This window comes from Cavia porcellus, unplaced genomic scaffold, assembly GCF_034190915.1.
Source record: "Cavia porcellus strain 051 isolate PalLab524CR breed Dunkin Hartley unplaced genomic scaffold, mCavPor4.1 scaffold_6, whole genome shotgun sequence".
NCBI lineage: Eukaryota > Metazoa > Chordata > Mammalia > Rodentia > Caviidae > Cavia > Cavia porcellus.
Genome location: NW_026947489.1, coordinates 59,556,844 through 59,579,876, shown reverse-complemented (window position 1 = coordinate 59,579,876; position 23,033 = coordinate 59,556,844). Strand labels below are relative to the sequence as shown.

Genomic DNA, 23,033 nt, shown 5'->3' with positions numbered 1-23,033 from the left:
GAGAACACTGTCACCCACCAAGCCACCAGGCAACTGCACGCAATCAGAAATCACATGCAAGGAATTTGAGGGGTGCGTGTTAGCTTTAAATACAAAGAGAGAGAGGCTGTAAGGTAGTTTCAAAGTAACAAGTAAATGTTGGTTTGATTTATAAAAACCACTTCTGTATTTCATTCAGTAAGGCCCCTGGATATTTGATTTCAAGAGAAAAGCTGGTCCTTTCGTCTTGCCGAACATTACAATAACATGGGGGCACAGCGAGGTTAAGTACAACCTATTGGATGAAGTCCTAGAATCAGCCAATAAAGAAGGCAAAAACAACAACAAAAAAACCTCAGCAATAAAAAGTCTGGAAAACGGGTTATTTTCCACTGCAATAGCCAAGAAAGAAATCTGCGGTCACCTGAGATTTCAGTGTGTATCCTGTCCTGCCAGAATCCACGGGAGGCTAGTCTCACTGCCACTCGAAGACTCAGGAAGGAACCCATAATTAGGAATTAAAATATTCACGGGGTCTGCTGCCAGCCCCTCTTAGAACACTGTCCCGTGCAGGACTCTTCTCCTCTCAGTGGGAATGCTCTGGGGTGCTACCCTGTGATGGGGTGGCATGAGGAGAAGAGGTTCCTCTGAGCTCAGTGAGAGGTCAGGTCTCTCCCCAAGTGCTATCCACCTCTGCAAGTGACACTGGCTGGCGCAGCATGGCTCCTTCTGTGGTCCACAGACCTGGGACCTGTGTTCAGCTGCCCTCTGCCACCAGAGGGTAAGAGATGTGCCTGATGTACTTGGAAGAACCCTACGGCAGCCACAGCCTGGCCCAAAGCTTGGCCCCAATGAGGACGCATAAAGGCTGATGGGCACCATTCCGGGCTCTGTGTACATGCAGCTGCAGCCTGCGGCAGTCAGTCTGTCTCCATTTTGCCTCAGACTTGGGACAAATTTCCCACTGAGAGTATCTGAGACAGAGCCACTCATGGGTGCAAGCGGGCCTCTCCTGTTTGTGCCTGTAGGCCGCTGAGACTCGGTCTCACAAGGCTGCTGAGAAGGGGTTGGTGGTATCATGGGAGAGTGGGTAAAAGGCCAGGATACTGTGCTGATTTGGCCTCTGCTGAGCCTCCTGGCTTCGAGGGAACCGACTTCTCTCTGCACCTGACCTTCCTCATCTATGTGGTGAAGAGTGGGTAGGCGCATTTTCGAGATGTCTACGTCAGCTCCATGGTTCTAGGACGCTGTGTCTTCGAAGGGCATGGGAGACTGGGGTTTGGGCGTCACAACCAGAGTGGCTCCAGGGCTGGGTGAGACTCAAATCAGTCTCCAGGCACAGGCAGGATGGTTTGACTGCAGGAGAATGATCCTCAGACCGTTCCTAGGCAGCGCTGTGGGGCAGCAGCCTTGTGTGGGATGGTCGAGAGGGGGTGGTCAGCGGGCAGGAGCAGCGTCAGTCCTACAAGAGGCAATGAGGGTCCAGATCTTGTGGGCGTTGGGTTGTCAGAACGATGGGTTAAACTACCCGGATCAGGGCAAGCGAGGGAAGCTGTTTGTGTTACTTTGGAGTCTGCGGTGCTTGGCTGCTTCTGTTACCCTGAGCGCTTCCTCCTCTAAGAGCCCATTCCATCAGAGCTAGAGTCCACCGCTCCATTTGGGATTCTGGAGACTCATATTTCTTCATTCTACTTAAGGAAATAAGAGTTTTCAGTTTTTTAAGGATTGGTTATCCCTGGCAGCTGACCTGGTGGATAACTCCGAATGTCCCGAGGAAGTAGGCTAGGCGCGAGCTGCATCATGGCCTATTGGCACTGTGATTCTTGCACCTCCACTTAACAGAACGATGGTCTAAGGGTGTGTGATTCCTTACTCAGGCAGCAGGGGGCAGTGCTGCTGGGGGACAGCGCAGCCAGCTCTTCCTCTCCTCCCGCGTTGAAAGGGAAACAGGAAGTGAGGAGCTCCATTTGCACATGCACACACATGCACATGCCCACACGTACACCCTACAGACACAAACCATGTCTAGGAGAAGCCCTGAGGGTCCCAGGCGACAGCAGTGTAGGAAGTGTCCCAGCTGCTCATCACAGTGCTTATTAATTTCTGCAGATTCAACAACTGTGGCCGTGGACTTGGCCCAAATTCCACCACAGCAGCTGCACTGGCAAAACTGCCAAGCCGCCGTCCCACTCACGTCACGTGCGGTCTGCAGGACGGTGGTGAAGGCACAATCCATTGCTCATTTTCAGGCTTTTTGTTGCAGTAAACACTCAGGGGAAAAGCAACCCAGTAAGGCAGAAAAAAATAGACGAATAGAAAATGAAAACCTATAGTCTGCTCCAACCGCAGATTTCTAAGCACTTGCCACAGGATACACAGTACAGGGGACATCTTGGAGTTCCCCAAAACAGGTCCGTGTCCACTGAGGTCAGCGCTTTGGAAAATTATGCTCTGGAAAGTCTATCTGTTGTATTAGAATAATCATTTTGGTTGTCCAAAGTAAAGCAAAGACATGTCCTAACCTGTTTCTAGGAGTGGGCTGTCTCCTGTTCCCCATGAAGATGGTGACCTGAGTGATAGTACAGGTAACAAAAACTTAGCTGAGCATTTTGCTTAATAATTTTCTTAATAGGAGTTGGAAACTCACCATTGGAGTTGGTCCTAATCCACCACATTGATTAATCAGTACAGTTTCCCATAGTATAAAGACGCTTTCCAGCCACAAAGTAGAGATAATGAGTGCAGGAAAAGTCTCTAAGCCCTAATCATTTGCCGAGAAGGCACTGGTAACCTGGTCCATATTAATCAGCTTTGAGGCTCTGTGTGTAATTTCTGCTAACCAGCTAGCCCACAGTCATGGACTGCTAAGATGGAACTGAAGCGCAAGTCTTTCAGGAAGCGTTTGAGTCCTCTCTTCCCTAACGATGTCACAAAGAAGGCCGGTCATAACCAAAGCCATTGCTTCTGTCTGCTGGATGCTCCCTGTATCACTCAGCAAACCTATTTCTCTCTTCACTTACAGCCCTTCCTTTCTTTTATTACCAGTTACAGAAACTTCACTGGCTAATCTCAGTCACTCAGGGCCCCTCTATGAGCTGATGGTCTGGAAGACTGTCATTATTATTATTATTATTACATCACCACTCTCTGCTGCAGGATGCCACAGCACCTGTTACTCTCTCTCAGAGCTTTGTCTTCACGGGCTTCACCTAGTCTTGTGTGGCCCAGCCCGCCCCTCAGGTGAGCAGCTGCTTCTGTGTCTCCAGCTTCTCCCTTCCCACTCCTGCTGAACAGGGCTGGCTCTCAGGAGCCCACCACATCCTACTCCACAAAGGCCCCCATCTTTCCTCCCATGTTCCGAGGCACAGAAAGCCGGAATGAGGGTCTTTCTCCTCTGTTGCCTGAGGCTCTGAGCCCCCACACTCCCTTCTCCTGCAGCACCACCGAGCATCCTCCACCGCTGCCCCCCAGCCCAGCCGGTGCCTGACATCTCCCTGGCCCCCTCTCTGGTCCTTGCATCTCATGTTAATCTCATTATTCCAGATCTGTCTCACTGTCCCGAGCACCATCTCAGTTGCTTTCTGACAACCACCCTGTCCTGTCACCATCTTTTCTCAAGCCTGGCATCTCAGATGTCTGACCCTATGCCAGAGCTCACCCCAGAACCTACCATCCTCTGCCCCTGGCCCCTCCTGGCTTCACTGCTCCATGGACCAGGTGTGTTTCCATGGTCTGTGGTGACAAATATCCTTAGCCCCAAGTTCCAGCTGGGCTGTGCCATCTCTGGACTGTGCTCAGGCTGTGGGCAGCTCCATCCTCCTGGAGAGGCCCATGACGGGGGGGTCTAGGTTGGCCTCTCCCCATTTACAAACCTTCTGGCCTGGAAATCTGCCAGCCTCTGCAGGAAATGAACTACCTGCACTTTCTCTGCACTTTCTCCATCCTCCCTCTCAACAAATGAGTTCATCTCAAGCTGCACTGAGAAAAATGCAAGCATACTTATCAGCCAGCTTTCCCATTGCTGGGGCCAGACGCCCAAAACTCACAAGTTAAAGGGGGGCGGCTTAATGTGGCTCATGATTTTGGGGGATGCAGTCCATGCGTGATTGCACGAAGGCATGAACATGTGGTAGGAGGGGGTGCTAGAAAGCTGCTTGGTTTATGAAAGCCAGGAAATAGAGCAGGGGACAGTGCCAGAGAGGAGGGGCAGAGGTCAGATATAGACCCCCAAAGTCGCTCATCTATGACCCACAAGAAACTCCCAGAAGAGTACTTTACTAATCCCCATGAGGTTCCAGGTCAGTTTAGTGACACAACTAAGCTGAAAGATCACAACTGCATAGGAGGAAGCATTGATCCTTCCATGGGAAGCCTATAGGCAGGGACAACAACAACAACACCCTTTTATTGCCAATTACCCCCTTTCTATCCCAGTGGGAAAAATTCTTTCTAAACATTCTGCAGAGAAGTTTTAGTAAGTGCAAAGGACCTGAGGCTGGGAGGAATCAGCACCTTGAGTTACAGCTGAGGCCACATTTTCTGGAAGAGCTGAGGACGTATGTCACATGGTGCCAGGCGCTGGGCAGTGTCTCCACCACACTGTGAGGTGGAGACAGATGAAACCTCACTCTCACAGTCGAAAGGAAACCATGGTGGTGTGGCAGACACCAGCCTCAGCATGGGTCCCAAAGAAACAGGGGCTAACAAGGAGGCCACTTGCAGAAGCGCTCTGTGCAGAGCCACCCTGCAGGCGCTTATGCAGGGTCACCATGACAACCTCCTGCATGACAGGGCCAGGCAGTCTGCACAGGGTCCTTCAAATGTCTCTTGTAGGACCACTGCAGGATGCAGATGAGTACTTCAAGTGCCCTCTTACACTCCTTGACTGGGCACGGCGTTGTGGGGCACATTTGTAATCCTGGCACCCTGGGAGGCTGAGGCAGCAGAGTTACAAGTTAGACCCCAGTCCAGGCAACTTTAGTTACTGCCTCAAAATAAAATATAAAAGAGCTGGGGAGCTATCTCAGCGCAAAGTTCCTGGGTTTGACCCCAGTACTGGAAAAGAAAAATTACTGCTATGTAGAGAATTAGGGACAATGTTGCAGAGAAAAACTATGATGATAAATATAGTTTTAAATACACAGTCACGTAAAAGTATCAGTCAGTAAGCTTTTTGGTCCGTAGGAAATTTCAAGCAAATAAAATTCTCTAATTCTTTCTAGCCAAGCAAAACACACACACACACACACACACACACACACACACACACACGTACAGAGGTACAGAGACAGGATTATCTTGACATTGTAGAAAAGAAGCTTTGTTTGGGTTACATTTTTTTGTGCCTACATTTGTACTTTTAAATTTAGCTCCAGAAACCTGAATAAGAATATACATAAAAATAATCAAGAAAAGAAGAAAAAACTCTGTGTCAGCTTTGAGCCAGAGTTATATTAGGATAATACAACAAAACAAAAATTCTAAAAACGTAAACTTTCAAAAACAAACACACTACAGCAGTCAGCACCGCTCCAGAATGGGGGAGGAGGAGTGAACCCATCTCCCCTGCTGATGGGGAGGGAGCTCCTTGGCAGGTCCCCAAGTTCTTGAGGAGACAAAACACACACCAAGCCCCTTAGGGTGTCTTTGCCAAGAACTTCAGTGCTGCTGATTCCCACCCCACTGCAAAGTCATTTCTTTTGTGCTTAGCTACATACTATGTGAAAACACACATTTCAGAAATCTAAGAACAATTTTCAACAATTTCATAGTAAGAGCTGCAAGCAAGCAGTCCTTAGACGGCAAAATACCAGAGTGCGACCAGGCAATTGGCAGAGTTATTTATACAGTTGGCTGCTGAGGAAAGCTTTGTGGACCAAAGACATACATAAATCACAGGGCAAAGGGGCTTTTGAGAAATGCTGACGGGCCTGGGGTGCCCTCCTAGGAAGCACTAGGGGCGCCTCTTCTTCAGAGGAGGATGGTGGGGGATCCAAAAGGCTGGTGCCAGCTCCCTCTGTTGCCACAGCTGCCGAGCTAAAGCAGGAATAGCAGCACAGGCCACAGGCTCACCAGACGCTGCTCTTTGGAGTTTGCCCTTCAAAGCAAATGGCCAGAGATGAAGGACTTCCTGCAATTCCACTATCAGCCCTGATCACTCAGAGTTTATTAGGGATTTGCCACACATAAACTATGGGAGTCAGCTGGTTCTACAGATGGGCACAGAAAAGGCTCTACCAAAAGTGCTTGAAAAGGAGTCCAACAGCAGGAGAATGGAGAAAGTCATTGCCTTAGGGATGCTGGGCAAACACTCCGTCAATTCTAAGGAAGAAGGGATGGTGGTAAACATAGGAGCCGTGTTGTAGCAAGAGCTAAGTTTGCTGCAGTGTGGGAAAGCTCACAGTCAGAGTCACGAGAACATACTTAAGTGCATAAACACAGGCTCCAAATTAGTAGCTATCCCTTATGTTTATAAAGATGCAAGTTATTTTTAAAAATTAATCCTCACAGATAGAGACAAGCGGGTGACTCTACCAGGCAGGTGCATAGAAGATTATGGAACTGGGCTGGGATTCACTTCACCAAATTTGCTTGATCTGATCCATCCGTGTTTGGTTGTTTTCCAAGCTCTGCATGAATAATAAATTTCACAGCCCCTTAGACAACAGAATTGGCTACACTAACTGACAAATTCAGAAACAGAGTCGTATGTGCAAACAGCATCAAATTCCTGCAGGAAGGGCTCCGAGTCAAATCATCCTTTCTCTGGATGGAGTGGGGTGTAAGGGGGAATGGAGCAAGGGAGGCTGTGCCCCGCAAGTTGCCCTCCCTCTGCTAGGACAGGAGCTGCTGGAGGTGAGGGACCTTTCAATCTCCAGCACCTGCATCCCCGCCCAGCACAGAGAAAAACAAACATGATCCAACAGCTGGGGGTTGTTGGCTAATGAACGGCATAGGAAATTTCAAAATGAAAAGTCACTTTCTGTCTTCCTAGGAAGGACTCAGGCCTGAGGCTCCTCATACCACATCATGAGAGCTCCCCGGCTTCTGTGCTGCAGGTAGGACCTGCTGCAGACATAGACCCAAAGACAGTGAGTCTGGGGCACAAACCAACGTCATGTCAAGGAACCGCTGTCTGCATTAAGAATGGTAAATGTGTAGTGGCCTTTCTCAGTGGGGACTGGTATGCTCTCACATAGGGACAGTTCCTTTTTTACATACACAGCTCGAGCCCTTTAAGAGTGGTATCAATACTGTGGGTGTCTTTGTGTTAGTACATAATAATCACATTCATCGTGGAGAGCCTGTACGCACACATAGCACCTGTGTGCTCTCTTTTGTCCCCTTCCCTATCCTTCCCTCCCAGCTCCCCCCAACTCTCGTTTCCCTCTCTATGTATGGAAACTCTATTCCATTTGTTATTCAATCCTCTTTTAAAAATCCCATTTCCCTTCCTTTCTCCCCTCTTCCTTCACTTCTTCCTCCCCTTCTTGTTTGAAAAATATCCTACTTCCTATTATCTATCTTTTATTTTATTCTTTATGTATATTCTGGGTTTCTCATAAAACAGAAACCATGTGATATTTAAGCTGTATGTCTTGTTTATTTTACTTGACATTACGGTCTCAAAGTGCATCCATTTATCTACTGATGCTTGAAGTTCATCATTCTTTGGCAGAGTAGTACTCTGCCATGTATAAATATCATGGTTTTCTTTTTCCATTCATCTGCTGATGAGCGTACAGGATACTTCTTGGATTTAGCTAATATGAATTGTACTGCTATAAACATGGGTATGCATACATTGCTGTATCTTTGCAAAGACAGGATCTCACTGTGTAGTTCAGACTGGTCTTAAGCTCACTATGTAGCCCAGGCTGATCTCAAACATATAGCAATCCTCCTGCCTCAGCCTCCTGAATCCTGGGATTACAGGCATTTGCCACTACACCTAGCTTTGCATACATCACCACAACTTAATCTATTTAACTCTTTCAGAAAGGAGAAGGAAAATAATTGAATCAAATGGAATTTGTATAAGGGAGGGGAAGAGGAAATAAAAGGCTTAAGAAACATTTTGTACATGTACTAACTCTTCACAATGAATGTGTCATCATGTACCACAATGGTACTAAAAAGAAGTGTATCAAAAAACCAAAGGAAATATATCTAATTAAGTAAATTGTTGGATTTCAGATTCTGGGAGTAATTAGCACAAAAATAAGATTTTACTTGGATTCCTAAGAGAATCAGAATAATGCTGCACTTCTATGGATTTACATAGCATCATTACTCCACTGAGCTTGAATATATAAGCAGAAGATAACAGTAAAAAGAATCTACCATCTATTGAGAGATCTGAGTCAGGCATTTTGTTGTAGTGCATTTGCAAAAGACAGACAGTAAGTGATGTCCACAATACATCCCTGAGTCACTGATGGACAGCTCACAACCTCCATTCCTCTGACAGCAAAGCCAAAGTCCTTTGGTCCCAGAGGTCCCTAGGCTCTTGGAGAAGAATGAGGAAAACATGGCTTCTTGACTTCCTGCCTGGTACTTCTTCAAGACCAGCCCATGGCCAGGTCTCCTCGCTTCTCTGTCTTGTGGGAACTTTGGGGGCAAGGAGAGATGTGAGAGCAGCCATCGTGTGTCCACTTAGCACAGGGCAGGGTCGGTGGCACAGTGCAGACGTGAGGCTGTGGCTGAGAGAGAGGTCCTCCTGGGTGTCTGCAGGGAGCTTCTCTCCCCCATGTCCTGCTTTTCTTGTTTCTAAAAGAGAATCTGGAAAAGGAGAGGATATCCCCCTGACATTCATCGTCTTTAGACACTCTGGCTGGTTGTCTGTGCTCCAATTCAGCAAACTATCATGTTCCAGGCTGGCCTGTGGAGGGCTTCCAAACAGACTGTCCTCAGTCCCTCACGATGGGACCTCATGAAAACCCCAACAGCCCACAAGGAATTGCGCCGGGGGAACCACGCAGCAGGGAGCGGGGGAGAAGCAGAAGTGGGGAGCCACTGGGATGATTTATTACACAGCAACAGATAATGAAACAGACCAGGCAACATACATCAATCCATTCTTTTAACTCAAGGGCCATGTGATTGATTGTGCTTTTATTTAGATCAGATTTTGGACAGCATACTATCAGTAACAGGAGGATGTTCTACTAGCTATGAGATCATCCTCTTCAGCAACTCCTTAAACACTGTGGTGCAATTCTTCAAAAAAACATTCCCATGACTTTTTCAGAACATCTTCTCTGAGGAAGAACATTTCCAGATATAAGTTTTCTTTCATCTTAGGAAGTTATGAAGTACATTAATTTTTAAAGGATCTAAGATACTGCATTTTAAATTACTTTCCCTCCTCCCAAAAGAGTTTTGAAAGCTTTCCACAATTATCAAATATTTCTTAGGATTAAGAAACATAGTCACCCTAATTAAAGAGTTTGTTCAAGACAGTTTTAAAAATCTATTGGTAGTTAGTATAGTTTTCAAACTAATAATTAAAAACAAATTACTACTCCCTTAACATCTCACTTAGCTTCAAAAGAACCCTCCAGAAACCATACATCGAGAAGTAACATAAAGTTCCAGCTACAAAATAACAAACCAAAAATCATTAGAACTTCAGAGCAGGAATAACATTTAAAGAAGAAATGAGTTGGGAGAAATAAACACACTTTGCAGACTGTAAGGCTGATGCCACATAAAGAAAAATATGATATCATTTATTATTTTCTGTATTCTAGGTATTGTTTTGGGGCATATAAATATCTGTGTCCCAGAAAAACGGAACATGGTACTTTCTCACTTTTACCTGATTACTGATTTTTTAAAAATAGTTTTAAAAGGATATTTTTGAGTATACCAATAAAACCTAGGGCAGATATACTTACAATGAGCTGATTTGTGGGTATTCAAGATATTCCCCAAGTTATACATGAAGTAATATAAAAGGAGTTTAGTAGAGAGAAGCACCCCAATTAACCTGTCCCCACATTTCCTAGTTAATGTGGTCTGTAGGATCGTTCATAGTGTGCTCATGGGGGACTTTGGGAAGGTGCTTGGATGGTGGGAGTGAGACACTCACTGACGAGTATATAGCTAACTGTGGTGTCAGGAGGTGAGGCCTGGTAAGAGGAGGTGATCACTGGGCGTCTGACCTCGAAGGATCCATCTCCCTTCCTTCTCTTCTCACCTCGCTCTACTTCCTGCCTGCCATGCCATGAGCCTTTGCCCCTATGCCATGCTCTCTGTCATGCTGCCCTGCCTCGGAGCCAGCCCACTATGGACTGAAACCTCTACAGACTGTAAACCAACATAGATCTTTCCTCCTCTAACTTGTGAGTGTCAGGTATTGTCTCAGTGATGAGAAAATAAGACAGCAGGTCTCTCCTTCTGTTTTAGAACTTATCTGGCATTTCAGGATGGCATCACAGCAACCCAGAGTGCACCTTGATACAGGAATCAGAGGTTCAGAGAAAGGAAGATGCCACAACACACTTACTTGGCACCTTGTACACATAGATAATCTTATAGTCGGACCTGGGAGGACACAGGAGAAAGGGTCTGTCCCTGTGTGTGAGCATCTGCCAAAGGCAAATGTGAGCAGATGAGAGGTAATGTAGCCAAACAGCTGGAAACTGATGCACCATCATGACTAGTCAGAATGAGGGGGGTGACAAATGCCACAGTGAAGCACCTGACCCCCTTCAGGTCCTGCTCTTCATGATCTGTTCACTATGGTGTGGACTTCATAACTGTGGTTTGTGGAGGCCTGTGGCTGTCATGTGCCATGCAGCCCTGGCAGCTCTTAGCTTACACACTGCCCAGATGGCTGGTTTCAGAGGGCCCTGGACACACATGCACACACCTATTAATTGTTACATTACTGATATAATCACACACTGATACCAAGCATAGCTTAGGAGGCCCCTGTCTAGTCCGGTATTTCACAATCACTGATCTCCACTCTTCCCTCAAAACCCACCCTGCTTTGTAAGCTCTGTTCCACCTTAGCCTGTCTGCTAAGGAAGTTCTGTCTCAGGTAACTCCAGATTCTCATGCAGAATCCCAAGCTCTTTCTCTTCCAAGTTTTCCTCCAAAAAGCAGAGATTCCTTGCCTGGGGGCAGGTAACTGATCAGTACCTGGAAGGCATGACAAGTGTTTCTCATGGGAGCAGGTTGATTTCTATAGATTTCCCATATTTTTGATCACTTTTATAGTTCCCTCAATCCTTTCCCAATTCCCTTTATTTTACTGTGGCTCAGAAAATAAGCCAAACTTGGTCTCACTCAAAGCACCAATAAACACTACAGAGCAAGACAGGGTTGTGTCAGGGTTCCCAATGACAGTGAGTGTTCTACATACTAAGATGCTAGATAATCTTTACTAAATCCGTTACAGCTTGCAATGGGATCCCAGGGTCCTACTTCAAAGGAGTGCTGGGAAAGAGGAGCAGGACTGGTGGGGAACCCACCTACCCCAGAACCACAGCTGTGAACCCTCCCCTTCAACATGCAGCTGGGAGAACCTTCCATGATATTCCCAGATGCAGACAGCACTTTTCAAGGCTCCTAGGAGCAGAAGGCTGGATGCCAGTGTTGGGTGCTCCAGTGATGAATGATTCTTTATTGAGATAACCTGACCTCCTTCCATACTTTCCTCATTCCCATGTTAGCTATGTCTCCTGGACCAGCAAACCCACAAGGGTCCTGGAGATTCATGATGACTCATGTTCTTGTTTGTTTGGGGTTACTTCGGTGTGGAGATGATAGATTTAGGAGTTTCGGGGGTGATGGAAAGGTTGAAATAGTCAACATCCATGGGTGGCAATCATGTCCATGTAGGAAAAGCTACCACTTTAGGGCTGGAGATTGGAAATGCAGAGACCCAAGTATACAAAGTCATCTTCAGAATGTCAAGTTCACCAGATGCTTCCAGTCAGGTAGATACAGATGTTGAATGTTGGTAAGGATTTGGATGGAGACTTGTGTCTCCATCAGCACAACCTCCAGCTTTTCCTAAGAGCAGCAAATCAGAAAGCCTGCCCACAGGGGCCAGAGAGGCCTTACTGGCCTGGCATACGATGCTGGCACAGATTCCCCACTGCCCCCACAGGGCACGATGGTCTCTGGAACCAGAAAGCCAATACAACTCTGCTTTATCTCCCAGAAAATAAACTTCTTAACATGCACTTTTTAAGGTTGCCAATCTCCTTTTAGCTGAAGAAATATATAAATAAATTTCACCCCGAGCCAAAAGGAATTTTAAAATACCAACACATTAAAAGAAAAAAGTGAGACAGAAAGAGATCAAAACGAGAGAGACACAGATCCAGCATGGGAGGTTTTAGGTTTCTACTGAAGCCCTGGGTAAGAGTTTATGAAAAATTCTGGTGAAAATTTATTGCAGGCATAGATTTGGTGCTAAAATGAAGATTTCTATAATGAAAATGATGGTTTAGCTTTCACCAGAACACAACAACAGCAAGGAGACAGTTAATGCACTACTTCAGTTTAGCAAGAATTTGGCATCTGGTTTTGATTCTCAGGGTAAAAAATATGGTTTGTCAGACATGGAGAAAAAAACCACACACACACACACACACACACACACACACACACACACACACACACACACACACGGTAGGCAGAATGTCTAGAAACAGACCATTTCCCCAACAAAAACCTATGAAATAATTCCTAAAAAGAATGATTTGCTTCCCCTGACAAGGAAGCTTTTATCCCTTTCTTCTCTCCTAGGTGGCGGTATGATACACACAAAAGAGGACTCCAGGCCCTACAAGGTATGCTAGCGCTCAGAAACCAGGAAGAAGGAGGAAGACCCCAGGAAATTCACTTAAGGCATCAGTGAAGTCGAAAAACAGCATTTGGAGACAGAGAAGACTGGAACTCACCGGCTCCACATCATAGGAAAAAAGTGCATATTCTCTATCTGGAGATATTTCATATCTGATGGCTTTTAGTGATTCCTAAAAGAAAAAGAAAAGAAATTTAAAGTATTATATATTATGCATTATAACTCAGTATCTTGTAGAAAATCCATGTCTGATGGCATAGTTTCAAAATTTGCTACTAAATTAGTGGGCAGCAAACTAATAACCACAGCATCTAGTAAAATGACTAGATCCTCTCTTTGTTAGCTGATTGACAACCAATGCTTTTCCCTACTTTATTTGTATTTTTCTATTTTCAACAAGACAATTTTTATTTTATCTCCTGAAACAAATCAACAAAAAGGTTCACAGAACATCACAGAACAACCTTTTCCTGCAAGACTTCTCAATATGCTTTTTTTCTCATATTACCATACCTCAAAGCATATACGAAGCAGTCGGCTATTAAACAGACTGATAGTTTACAGATCATTCTTTAACTTGTTTGCTCTCCCTTGGGGATACCCTGCAGGTCAGTATCTGGAGGACTCCGATAGCTTTTCTGCCGACTTCCTCCCTAGAGCACCAGTCACTGTACCTAAGCAAAGTCACCAGGCACTCAGCTTCTCCAACTCAGCCTGCCTTCTGCACTCAAATGCAGGGCCGTGCCAACCCCACCCACTCTGGGGAACCTCTTTGCCAGCTTGAGGGCCATCACTGCATAATACTCAGATGCCCATAAGGGACAAAGGCAGACAGGACGGTTGATGATGACACATTCTGCATCTTAGCCTTCTCGTGCAAGGATGCCTTAAGGAAATAACACAAAGTTTCTTGAATCTTTAAAAATTTCCTAACACTTTATTTCCCATCTGCTACCTTAACTTTCTCAGTAGTCACTACTAGTTGCCAGCCTTGTTCTTGATGACTGTTCTAATAAGTCACCATAAATGGAGAGTTGGTAAATACTAAGCCACTGCTGCAAAGGGAAAGACAGGTCCTGTTCCTGCAAACCTTTTTGGTTACATTGTGCTGACCAGTGACTGTGTAACCTTGCTCTGTTGCAAGGTGTCTTTCTGGCTGTGAGGCACTCAGCACTGGCACTGAACTCTGGGCTAGCAGTGCAATGGCTCAGCTCAGATGGAGCGTCTCTGACACACCTATTTCCTCCTCTCAGGCTTTAAGCACCTAGGACAGGAGACAGCACTTCAGCACTTTGTCCTCAACAGACCACGGGAAAGATGCAGTAGTTGGTTATGGTGTGAGAGCAGAGAGGAGGGCAGAGCACGCCTGGCTCCCCAGCTGGGAAACTGAACACTGGACCACACCCAGGTTTGCTGTTCTCCCGGAGCACAACTGAGCAAATGCTACACTGCTCAGGAGATCCAAAATCCTAGGGAGGAAGTCGTAGCAAGCAGTGAGGTGCAGACTGCAAGCCTGGATGTGTGCTACGTGGTATCTCCTGTGTGTCCTGAGTGTGTACCATGCAGTCAGAAGACGCTAGTGCATGCATGTTGGATGGTGTGCATGCATGTGTGTGTGCATGTGTGTGTGTGTGCATGTGTGCGTGTGCGTGTGTGTGTGTGTGTGTGTGTGTGTGTGTGTGTGTGTGTGTGTGTGACATTTTCACAGGAGACACTTGTAAGCCTGGCAGTCATGTAGCATTTGTGGGCAAGTGTTTTAAAAATGTAAACAGTTGTTGCCAAGTCGCTTTTTAGAAACGGTTTATTCACAGGCATTTCCAACACCAAGATATGGTGGACTTTTTCCTTCTCAAAGCATAACTAACACGCTTGTCCTTTGGGTGTTTTGTGTACTAGGGACGTGACCAAGGCCTTTCACGCTGACTTACATCTCTATACTGAGTCAGTGAATTGGCCAGGCTGGGCTTGGACTTACGATCCTCCTGCCTCAGCTTCCCAGAGTGCTGGCATTACAGGCATGCACCCCTACATTCAGGGGTCCTGAGACCTGAACCCCGTGGGTTCCACTGATCCTTTATGAAACCATGCTCATAGTTACCAGTGTCCTCATTACTGGACTAGGCAGTGGGGATTTTGTCCTTAGAAATCTGTCCAGCCACCTCCCCTTAAAGCGCTTTCTGTACTGATTTCCCTCTTTCTATTCTTTGTTAAATGTACTCTTGTCATGTACCTCGCCCACCGCTGCACCCAGATGATCTTCTCTAGGGTAACAAAGTCTTACTTCGATAAATGCAATAATTCTTGCTGTCACTTTACTTGACAGCAAACCCTGTCCTCCTCCTCCTCCAAGCTCTGCTGTGCGTGGCCTCCTGTGCTCCTCCCGCCTCCTCAGTGGGGTTTGCCTGCTCTTCAGTGTGCCTGGTAGCCCCTTGACTTCTGAGCATTGTGGTGCTGGGACCAGTATTTACATCACCTGGGTGACACCTCTGGTCTCGTGGCTCTAACACCTGCTGAATACACCAGCCTGCACTCTCCTGCCCAGCCACTGTGCCCAGGCGAGGCCTAACCTTAAACCTCATACTGCACATCTACCAGCCTCCCTGGCAGCTCTCGCTCAGTGGATGCCCGCAGGGAAGTCTCACATGATGCAGGGGCCTCTGAGCTTCCCTGTCCCTTTCCTGTGTGTTTCAGAACAGGGAGTGTGGCCCTGTACCAGTCTGGAGCCTGTTAGGAGCTGGGCCACACAGCGGGAGGGAAGCAGTGGGAATGCAAGGCTTCGTCTGTATTTCCAGCTGCTCCCCTCACCCCAATAGCATCCCTGCCTGAGCTTCCCCTCCTGGTAGATTAGCAGCACCAGCGGGAAATTCTCACAGGGGCAGGGACCCTGCTGTGTGCTGTGCATGGGAGAGATCTAGGTTGGGTGCTGCTTTGAGTCATCTCAAAACCTTTCCCTTTACAGGTCCCCAGGCTATGGAAAAATTGTCCCCCATGAAACCGGTCTCTGGTGTCAAAAAGGCTGGGAACTGCTCTCTGCAGTTCTCATTTCTCTTAGCTTTGTTCTCAAATGCAACCATCTCAGTGAGTCCTCCCTTGTCCTCTATATAGAGAAACTAATAGTGCACCTCAAGCTTTCCGTGGTGCCCCACTCTGATGCATCTCCTGGACTGCATCACTATTGGAGGTAACAGACATACCTATTTTGTATTTTGCCCATTTCTTTCACTAGAACGTAATCTTCATGTAAAGAGGGTTGCTTATTTTAACGTTCAATTTCCCTTAGCAATATTTGTGGGTTTTAGCACAGGTCTTGCCATCTTTTGTTAAATTTATCCCTAAATATTTACTATGGTTGATGTTTTGTATGGAATACATGTGTGTTCCAATTCCATTCTATGCCTCATATGCAGAAATACAATGGGCATTCCCACCTTGACACTGTGTTCTCAAACAGCTAGGCTCATTTGTTTTAGTAGTTTTTATAGATTCCTTAGAACTTTCTACATGGTCCTATCTGCTGTGAGCAGTTTCCTTCTTTCTTCTCTCTCCGCTGGGATCTTTTTATTTCCCTGTCACCCTCTGAAGAAGACCAGCCCCTAGGTGAGTGTTAGTAAGGGTGGATGCTCTCTCATTTATCCTGACTGTAAGGAGGATGCATTTGCCATTTCCATCTTGTATAATATTAGCAGCAGATCTTCTTCTAGAAGAAACCTTATATCAGGTTGAAGATGTTCCTGGTGAGAGCCCCGTGTGGGGCCAGGATGGCAAGGAGCATCACATGGAGGGGGCAGGGAAAGTGCCCTGGCTTGGTTCTCTCTTCCTCTTGTTATACGGCCTCCATGCCATGATGGGGCCATAAACTGAGGATATCATCCTATCCTAACCCTGCCTATAGGCCAACTCCAAATAGATTAGCATAGGAACTGAGGATTTCCTGATGCAGGAACACCGGGGGACATCATCAAGCACTTGTTTTTGTAAGTTTGTGTAGAATTAACATTCTTTTCTCCTGAAATGCTTGGTAGAATTGATCAGTAAAGCTGTCTGGGTCTCAGTTACCTATAAGTGTATATACTTGATTACGTAATATGGAGCTGTCTGTTCACTCATTTCCCCATGAGTGAACTGTGGTGATATGTGGGTTGCAAGGACCCACACTGTGCACCCCACACACCAGTCACCTAAGTGTTGCCCTCAGTGTTGTGATAGAATGTTACAAAGCCTTTGTGAACAGGGGGCGATCCATGTGATTTGGGGAATGGGTGAAAGGCTCGGACCGAAAGGTCCAGAACGAGGATGGAGAGAGCATCTTCAGAGCCTCCTATGTGTCCAGTCTTCATTGCACAGGACATAGTAAAGAGCCCAAGCAGTACACATCAGGAGCTTAGGAAGGTACTGTAGGCTCTTAACTCTTACTTTACAAAGCTTAGAAGCAGTGATGCTGGCATGTGGATGTCACTGAGAAGGTGTCACGTGTTTTAAGTGAAAAGTCAGAAGTTCCTGACTTAGTCAAGGCAAGAAAACCATCCCATGTAGAGACTGCTAAGACCTATGGTAAGAACCCATTTTCTGCCTGTGGAAGAGTTAAAGAAAGTCACTCCTGCTCCTTTTCTGGCACACTTGGACCCACAAGTACGATGCCATGATCTGCTTGGCTAGGAGAAAGGCACTGGATGTACAGCGCTGATACCCATGGGTTCAGGCGTGGCCTGGGGGGTTGAAGGTATCCTTTGTGCTAAGCTGAGACCACTCTGAGGGGGCCACTGTGACACAGCAGAGCTCAGCTCTCCATTCTCTCTGCTATCAGCTGAGTAACCGAGAAAAACATTCTTTTAGCATCATGTTTCTGATCAATAAAATGAGTAAAAAGCATTCTGGCTCACTGAATTCCTAAGGAGATAATGTCCATGCAGCATGAAAGAAGTGACCTCTGGTGAACATTTCCTTATAAGCTTTCCCTTCCCTAGCCCCTTGTTCCTGTCTATCTACAGTTATTTTCCTAAAGCTCCTGGTGTACCTTTGCTTGGGCTCCTTTCTGTACCCTGTGCAGTGAAGACTGGACACCCAGGAGGTTGGGGGCAAAGTTTTTATCTCTAAGTGTAAGCTACCTAAGAGTAAAGCTGCATGTTAATACTAATCCTGGTGTCCCCTGCCCAGACTTCATGGCCAGTGCCTCATCAGGGTCCAGAGACAGTATAGGCAGGGGGAAACCTACAACATCCCCCAGACTCACAGAGAGCAGGAAGTGTGGGCATAGGAAATTAACCCTGGCTTTATATTTCTTTTAAAGACATATCATAAAACAGTCTATCTACGTACCTTAATAATTAAAAGGACAGCATACGAGATAATAATTAGAAAAAGGAACAAAAAGTACTGTATTTTTCTGTCCTATCTCATAGTAAAAGAAGTACAAAACTAAGGAAAAAGATAGGAAAGATGAAAGAAGAAACCATCAGAGACATAGAAACACATACCAAAACAGAAAACTTGCATCATGATTTTAAAAAAAGTTTTTGAAAATGTTGGGTTCTAATGCCCCACTCTGGTCCTGGGCTGGAGCGGGTACGCATTTGGATGGGCTGCTCCAAGAAAGTCAGGGCGGTTTCCCTGGGGCTGGCAAGCCCATGGCTTGTCCCAGGGCCCAGCTGCCTCCAACATCAACAAAGTTTTGTGTTCCATGAGAAAATGACACTACATCTTCCTGCTTTTCAAGATTTTCCAAGAATTTCCATTTCACATATGTAAGAACCAGTCTTTGGCCAAAGCAAACATTTTCATGGGTGGCCCGTGTCACTCAATCTGCCACCTGATGATAGACACAGACAAGCTTCTTCCCCTGGGGGTTTGTGAAATCTGGACAGGGCAGGGATTGCCTGTGTCCACTCTGGCTCGTGTCTACTCGCCACCTGCAGTCACTGCACAATTGTGGGTTACACACAGGCATTTCTGTGCAGGGAGCTGAGGATGCCGGGTCTGGTATCCAGCAGGCCTAGGTGCTCCAAGGCTCTCCCTAGATGTGCAAGACTCCTGCACAGTCATGCCCTGGGTTCTGGAACAGAAAGGGACAACACAAATGCCATGAGTGACTTTCTCCCCTCAGATGTGATACTCATTCTGCAGGGCAGAGTGAGGGGTCAGCCATGGGGCACTTGGCGGAAACCAACTAAACTTGGTAGAAGTAGCAGAGGAATGATGTGATGGATGGCATTTTAAAAAGCCCAGGGGTGTGACTACTGGGATTAAATAACCAGATACTGGCCCCAAAGTGAAAATGACGAAACAAAAAACCAAAATGCAATCTCAAACATCTAGTCCATCAGAAGCAAGAACAGGTGACAGTGAAATGGAGGAATTTAAAAGTCATACACCAGAAATCTAAAAAGATAGCAAGCAAATAAACAAATCCATGAGGCTATAGAGGAAATCAAATTAGAAGTACTTTCTTATGTAAAGACAGATATAACAATCTTAGGAAAGGATTTACTAAACATAGCTAGGGAAAAATAGATAAAAATAGAGGATCATGGGAAATTGATTGAAACTTTGAATGAACGATGTAGAAAACAAGCAGAATCCATGAAAAAATTCAAAGAGATATCCATGAAACAAAAAATTCTATTGAAAGCTGGCAAAACCATTGAAATGAAGCTGAGGATAGAATTTCAGACTTTGAGGACAAGATCACAGATAGCAACCATGAAAAGATAGAGCTTATAAAAACAACAAAGCAGCATGAAATGACAATCCAGCAGCTCCAAGATGACACCAAGAGAAACATGTAAGACTCATCGGCATCAGTGAGGATGCAGGAGTCAATGCAAATGATATAACTAAACTATTCGCAGAAGGAATAGCAGAAAATTTCCCAAACAGGGGGAAAAATCTGACACACAAATAAGTGAGGCATATAGAATGCCAAACAGTCATAATCAACATAGATTTACGCCCAGATATATAATAATAAAGATCATAATCAACATAGATTTACACCCAGATATATAATAATAAAGATCTCAGACATACAGCATAAAAACAGAATATTAAAAGCTATTAGAGAAAAGATACAACTCACCTATCAAGTAAAGCCTATTAAAATCACAGCAGACATCTCAGCACAAACTGTCAGGTTAATATGAGCTTGGCATGAAGCATTTCAAGCCCTAAAAGAAAACAACTTTCAACCCAGACTGATGTACCCAGAAAAACTCTCTTTCAAATTTAATGGAGAAAAAAGATGTTTCCATGATAAGGAACAACTGAAGAAATTCATATCTACCAAACCAACCCCAGGAAGAGTACAGAAAGACATGCTAGAAAGGGATAAAAATGATTACAATCTCCAGAACAACAACAGAAAGAAACTACCAGGCTGGACAAGAAAATTAAACTAGGGAGGAAAGCAGGAAACCAACAACAGGAGTACAATATGGCAAAGTCGAGCCAGTACATATCAGCGATGTCTGTAAATGTAAATGGGCTCAATTCACCTGTCAAAAGAAACAGGTTGACAGAATGGATCAAGAAGCAGAATCCTACAATATGCTGTGCCAAGAAACACACTTGACTCAATAAGAAACTCATAGACTAAAAGACAAAGAATAGAAAACAGTATTCCATGCAACAGGAGCCCAGAAAAAAGCAGGGGTAGCTATTCTGTTTGCAGACAAAGTGAACTTCAAATGATTAAAAGAGATAAAGAAGGCCACTACATACTTGTAAGTAAAAAACTACAAGAGGAAGAACTAACAGTTATAAATATATATGCACCAGATACAGGAGCACCCAACTGTATAAGAAAAACACTAATGGACATGAAAAACCAAATGCACAAGAACACAATTGTAATAGGAGACCTTAACACCCCACCGTCACAAAGAGATAGATCAACCAGACAAAAAGTCAGCAAAGAAATAACAGAACTGATTCATACCTGTGAATGAACGCACTTAGTGGATGTTTACAGAGTGTTCCACCCAACCAAATCAGAATATATTCTTCTCAGCTGCACATGGGACATTCTCCAGAATAGACCACATATATTAACTCACAAAACATTCTTAAGTAAATGCAAAGGTAGTGAAATTGTCCCATGCATAATATCTGACCACAGTGCACTAAAATGGGAAATCAATGGTGAAAAACTGCAAAACCTGCATAAATACATGGAAATTGAATAACAGCCTTCTGAACAATCAGTGGGTCACAGATGAAATCAAAGAAGAAATAAAAAAATAACTATAATATAATGAAAATGCAGATACAACATACCGTAACCTATGGGATGCGATGAAAGCAGTCCTAAGGGGAAAATAGATAGCAATAAATTGTCACATCAAGAAAATGGAATGAGCACGAATAAATAACCTAATGCCACATCTCAAGCTTCTAGAAAAGGAAGAGCAAGTCAAACCCAAAGCTCACAGAAAAGAGGAAATTGTAAAGATTAGAGGAATTGAAACCAAAAAACCAACACAAAGAATTAATGAATTCAAGAGCTGGCTTTTTGAGAGAATAAACAAAATTGATAAACCCTTGGCCAACCTAATGAAGAAAAAGAAAGAAAAATCTCAAATCCATGCATTAAGGACTGAAAATAGGGAAATTACTACAAATCCCAGGGAAATTCAAAAGATCATGAGCACCTATTTTGAAAATCTCTACCCACATGGGGTGGAAAATAGAGTAAATGGACAGATTTCTAGAAGCTTATGAACTACCAAAGCTCAACCAATAAGATATAACAATTTTGAATAACGCAATATCAGTTGCTGAAATTGAAAACATGATTAAAAACTTAACCAACAAAGAAAAGCCCTGATGGATTCATGGCTGAATTCTATAAGACATTTAGAGAAGATTTAATGCTAATACTTTTTAAACTCTTCAATGAAATTCAAAGAAAAGCAGTTCTCCCTAACTCATTTTTGGAGTCAAGTGTCACTCTGATACCAAAACCAGAGAAAGATCCAACCAAAAAGCAGAACTGTAGAACAGTCTCATTAATGAACATTGGTTCAAAGATTCTCAATAAAATACTGGCATCAAGAAAATTATACACCACAACCAAATGGGATTTATTCCAGGAATGCAGGGATGATTCCACATACACAAATCAATAAATATAATACACCACATCAACAAAGCCAAAAATAAAAATCACATGATCATCTTGATAGATGCAGAAAAAGCTTTTGATGAAGTCCAACAACTATTCATGACAAAAAACCTCCAGAAACTCAGAGTAGATGGTGTCTACTACAATCTCATAAAGGCTATTTATGACAATCCAACAGCCAACATTATGCTAAATGGACAAAACCTGAAAGCCTTCACTCTAAAATTAGGAACAAGACAAGGATGTCCACTATTACCACTTCTATTCAATATAGTTCTAGAAATGTTAGCCAGAGCAATCAGACAAGAGGGAGAAATAAAAATAGGTAAAGAAGAAGTTAAATTATTATTATTTGCAGATGATATGATACTCTACATAGAAGACCCCAAAAATTCCATTAAAAGACTACTAGAGGTAATAAAGAAATTCAGCAGTGTAGCTGGATACAAAGTCAACACTCAAAAACCAATAGCATTCCTGTACACAAACAAAAAACTCCATGAAAGAGAAATTATGAAAATATCGCCCTTTACAATAGCATCTAAAAAAATGAAATACTTAGGAAAGAACCTAACCAAGAATGCAAAAGAACTATGTGCTGAAAATTGTACTACTCTATGAAAGGAGTTTGAAGAGGATATTAGAAAATGGAAGGACATTTCTTGCTCTTTGTTAGGAAGAACCAACATTGTGAAAATGGCCATACTCTCAAAAGTGTTATACAGATTTAATGCAATCCCAATTAAAATACTATTACTTTACCTTACAGATCTGGAGAAAATATTCCTAAAATTCATCTGGAAAAACAAGAAACCTAGAATAGCAAAGGTGATTCTGGGCAACAAAGGCAAGACAGGCAGCATCTCAATGCCTGACTTGAAACTATATTGCAAAGCCACACTAATAAAATCAGCATGCTACTGGCAAAGAAATAGACCTGAGGATCAATGGAACAGATTAGAAGATGTAAAAACTACTACAAGGACTCTTAGCCACCTTTTATTTGTCAAAGGGGCTAAACATATTCACGGGAAAAAGATAGCTTCTTTAATAAATGGTGTTGGAAAAATTGGCTTTCCACATGCCAAAGACTAAAAATAGACCCCTGACTGT

At 44.4% G+C, this 23,033-nt stretch overlaps 1 protein-coding gene across 5 annotated transcripts in view; it reads right to left on the bottom strand.

Annotated features, from left to right (window-relative positions):
* Dpp6 (dipeptidyl peptidase like 6) overlaps positions 1 to 23,033 on the bottom strand; it is an 827,976-nt gene that overhangs the window by 205,898 nt on the left and 599,045 nt on the right. For all 5 annotated transcript variants that reach the window (XM_063250818.1, XM_063250821.1, XM_023564980.2 and 2 more), the window contains exon 5: positions 12,903 to 12,977. In XM_063250818.1, the coding sequence (XP_063106888.1) occupies positions 12,903 to 12,977 (75 nt within the window). The remainder of the gene's footprint in view (positions 1 to 12,902; positions 12,978 to 23,033) is intronic.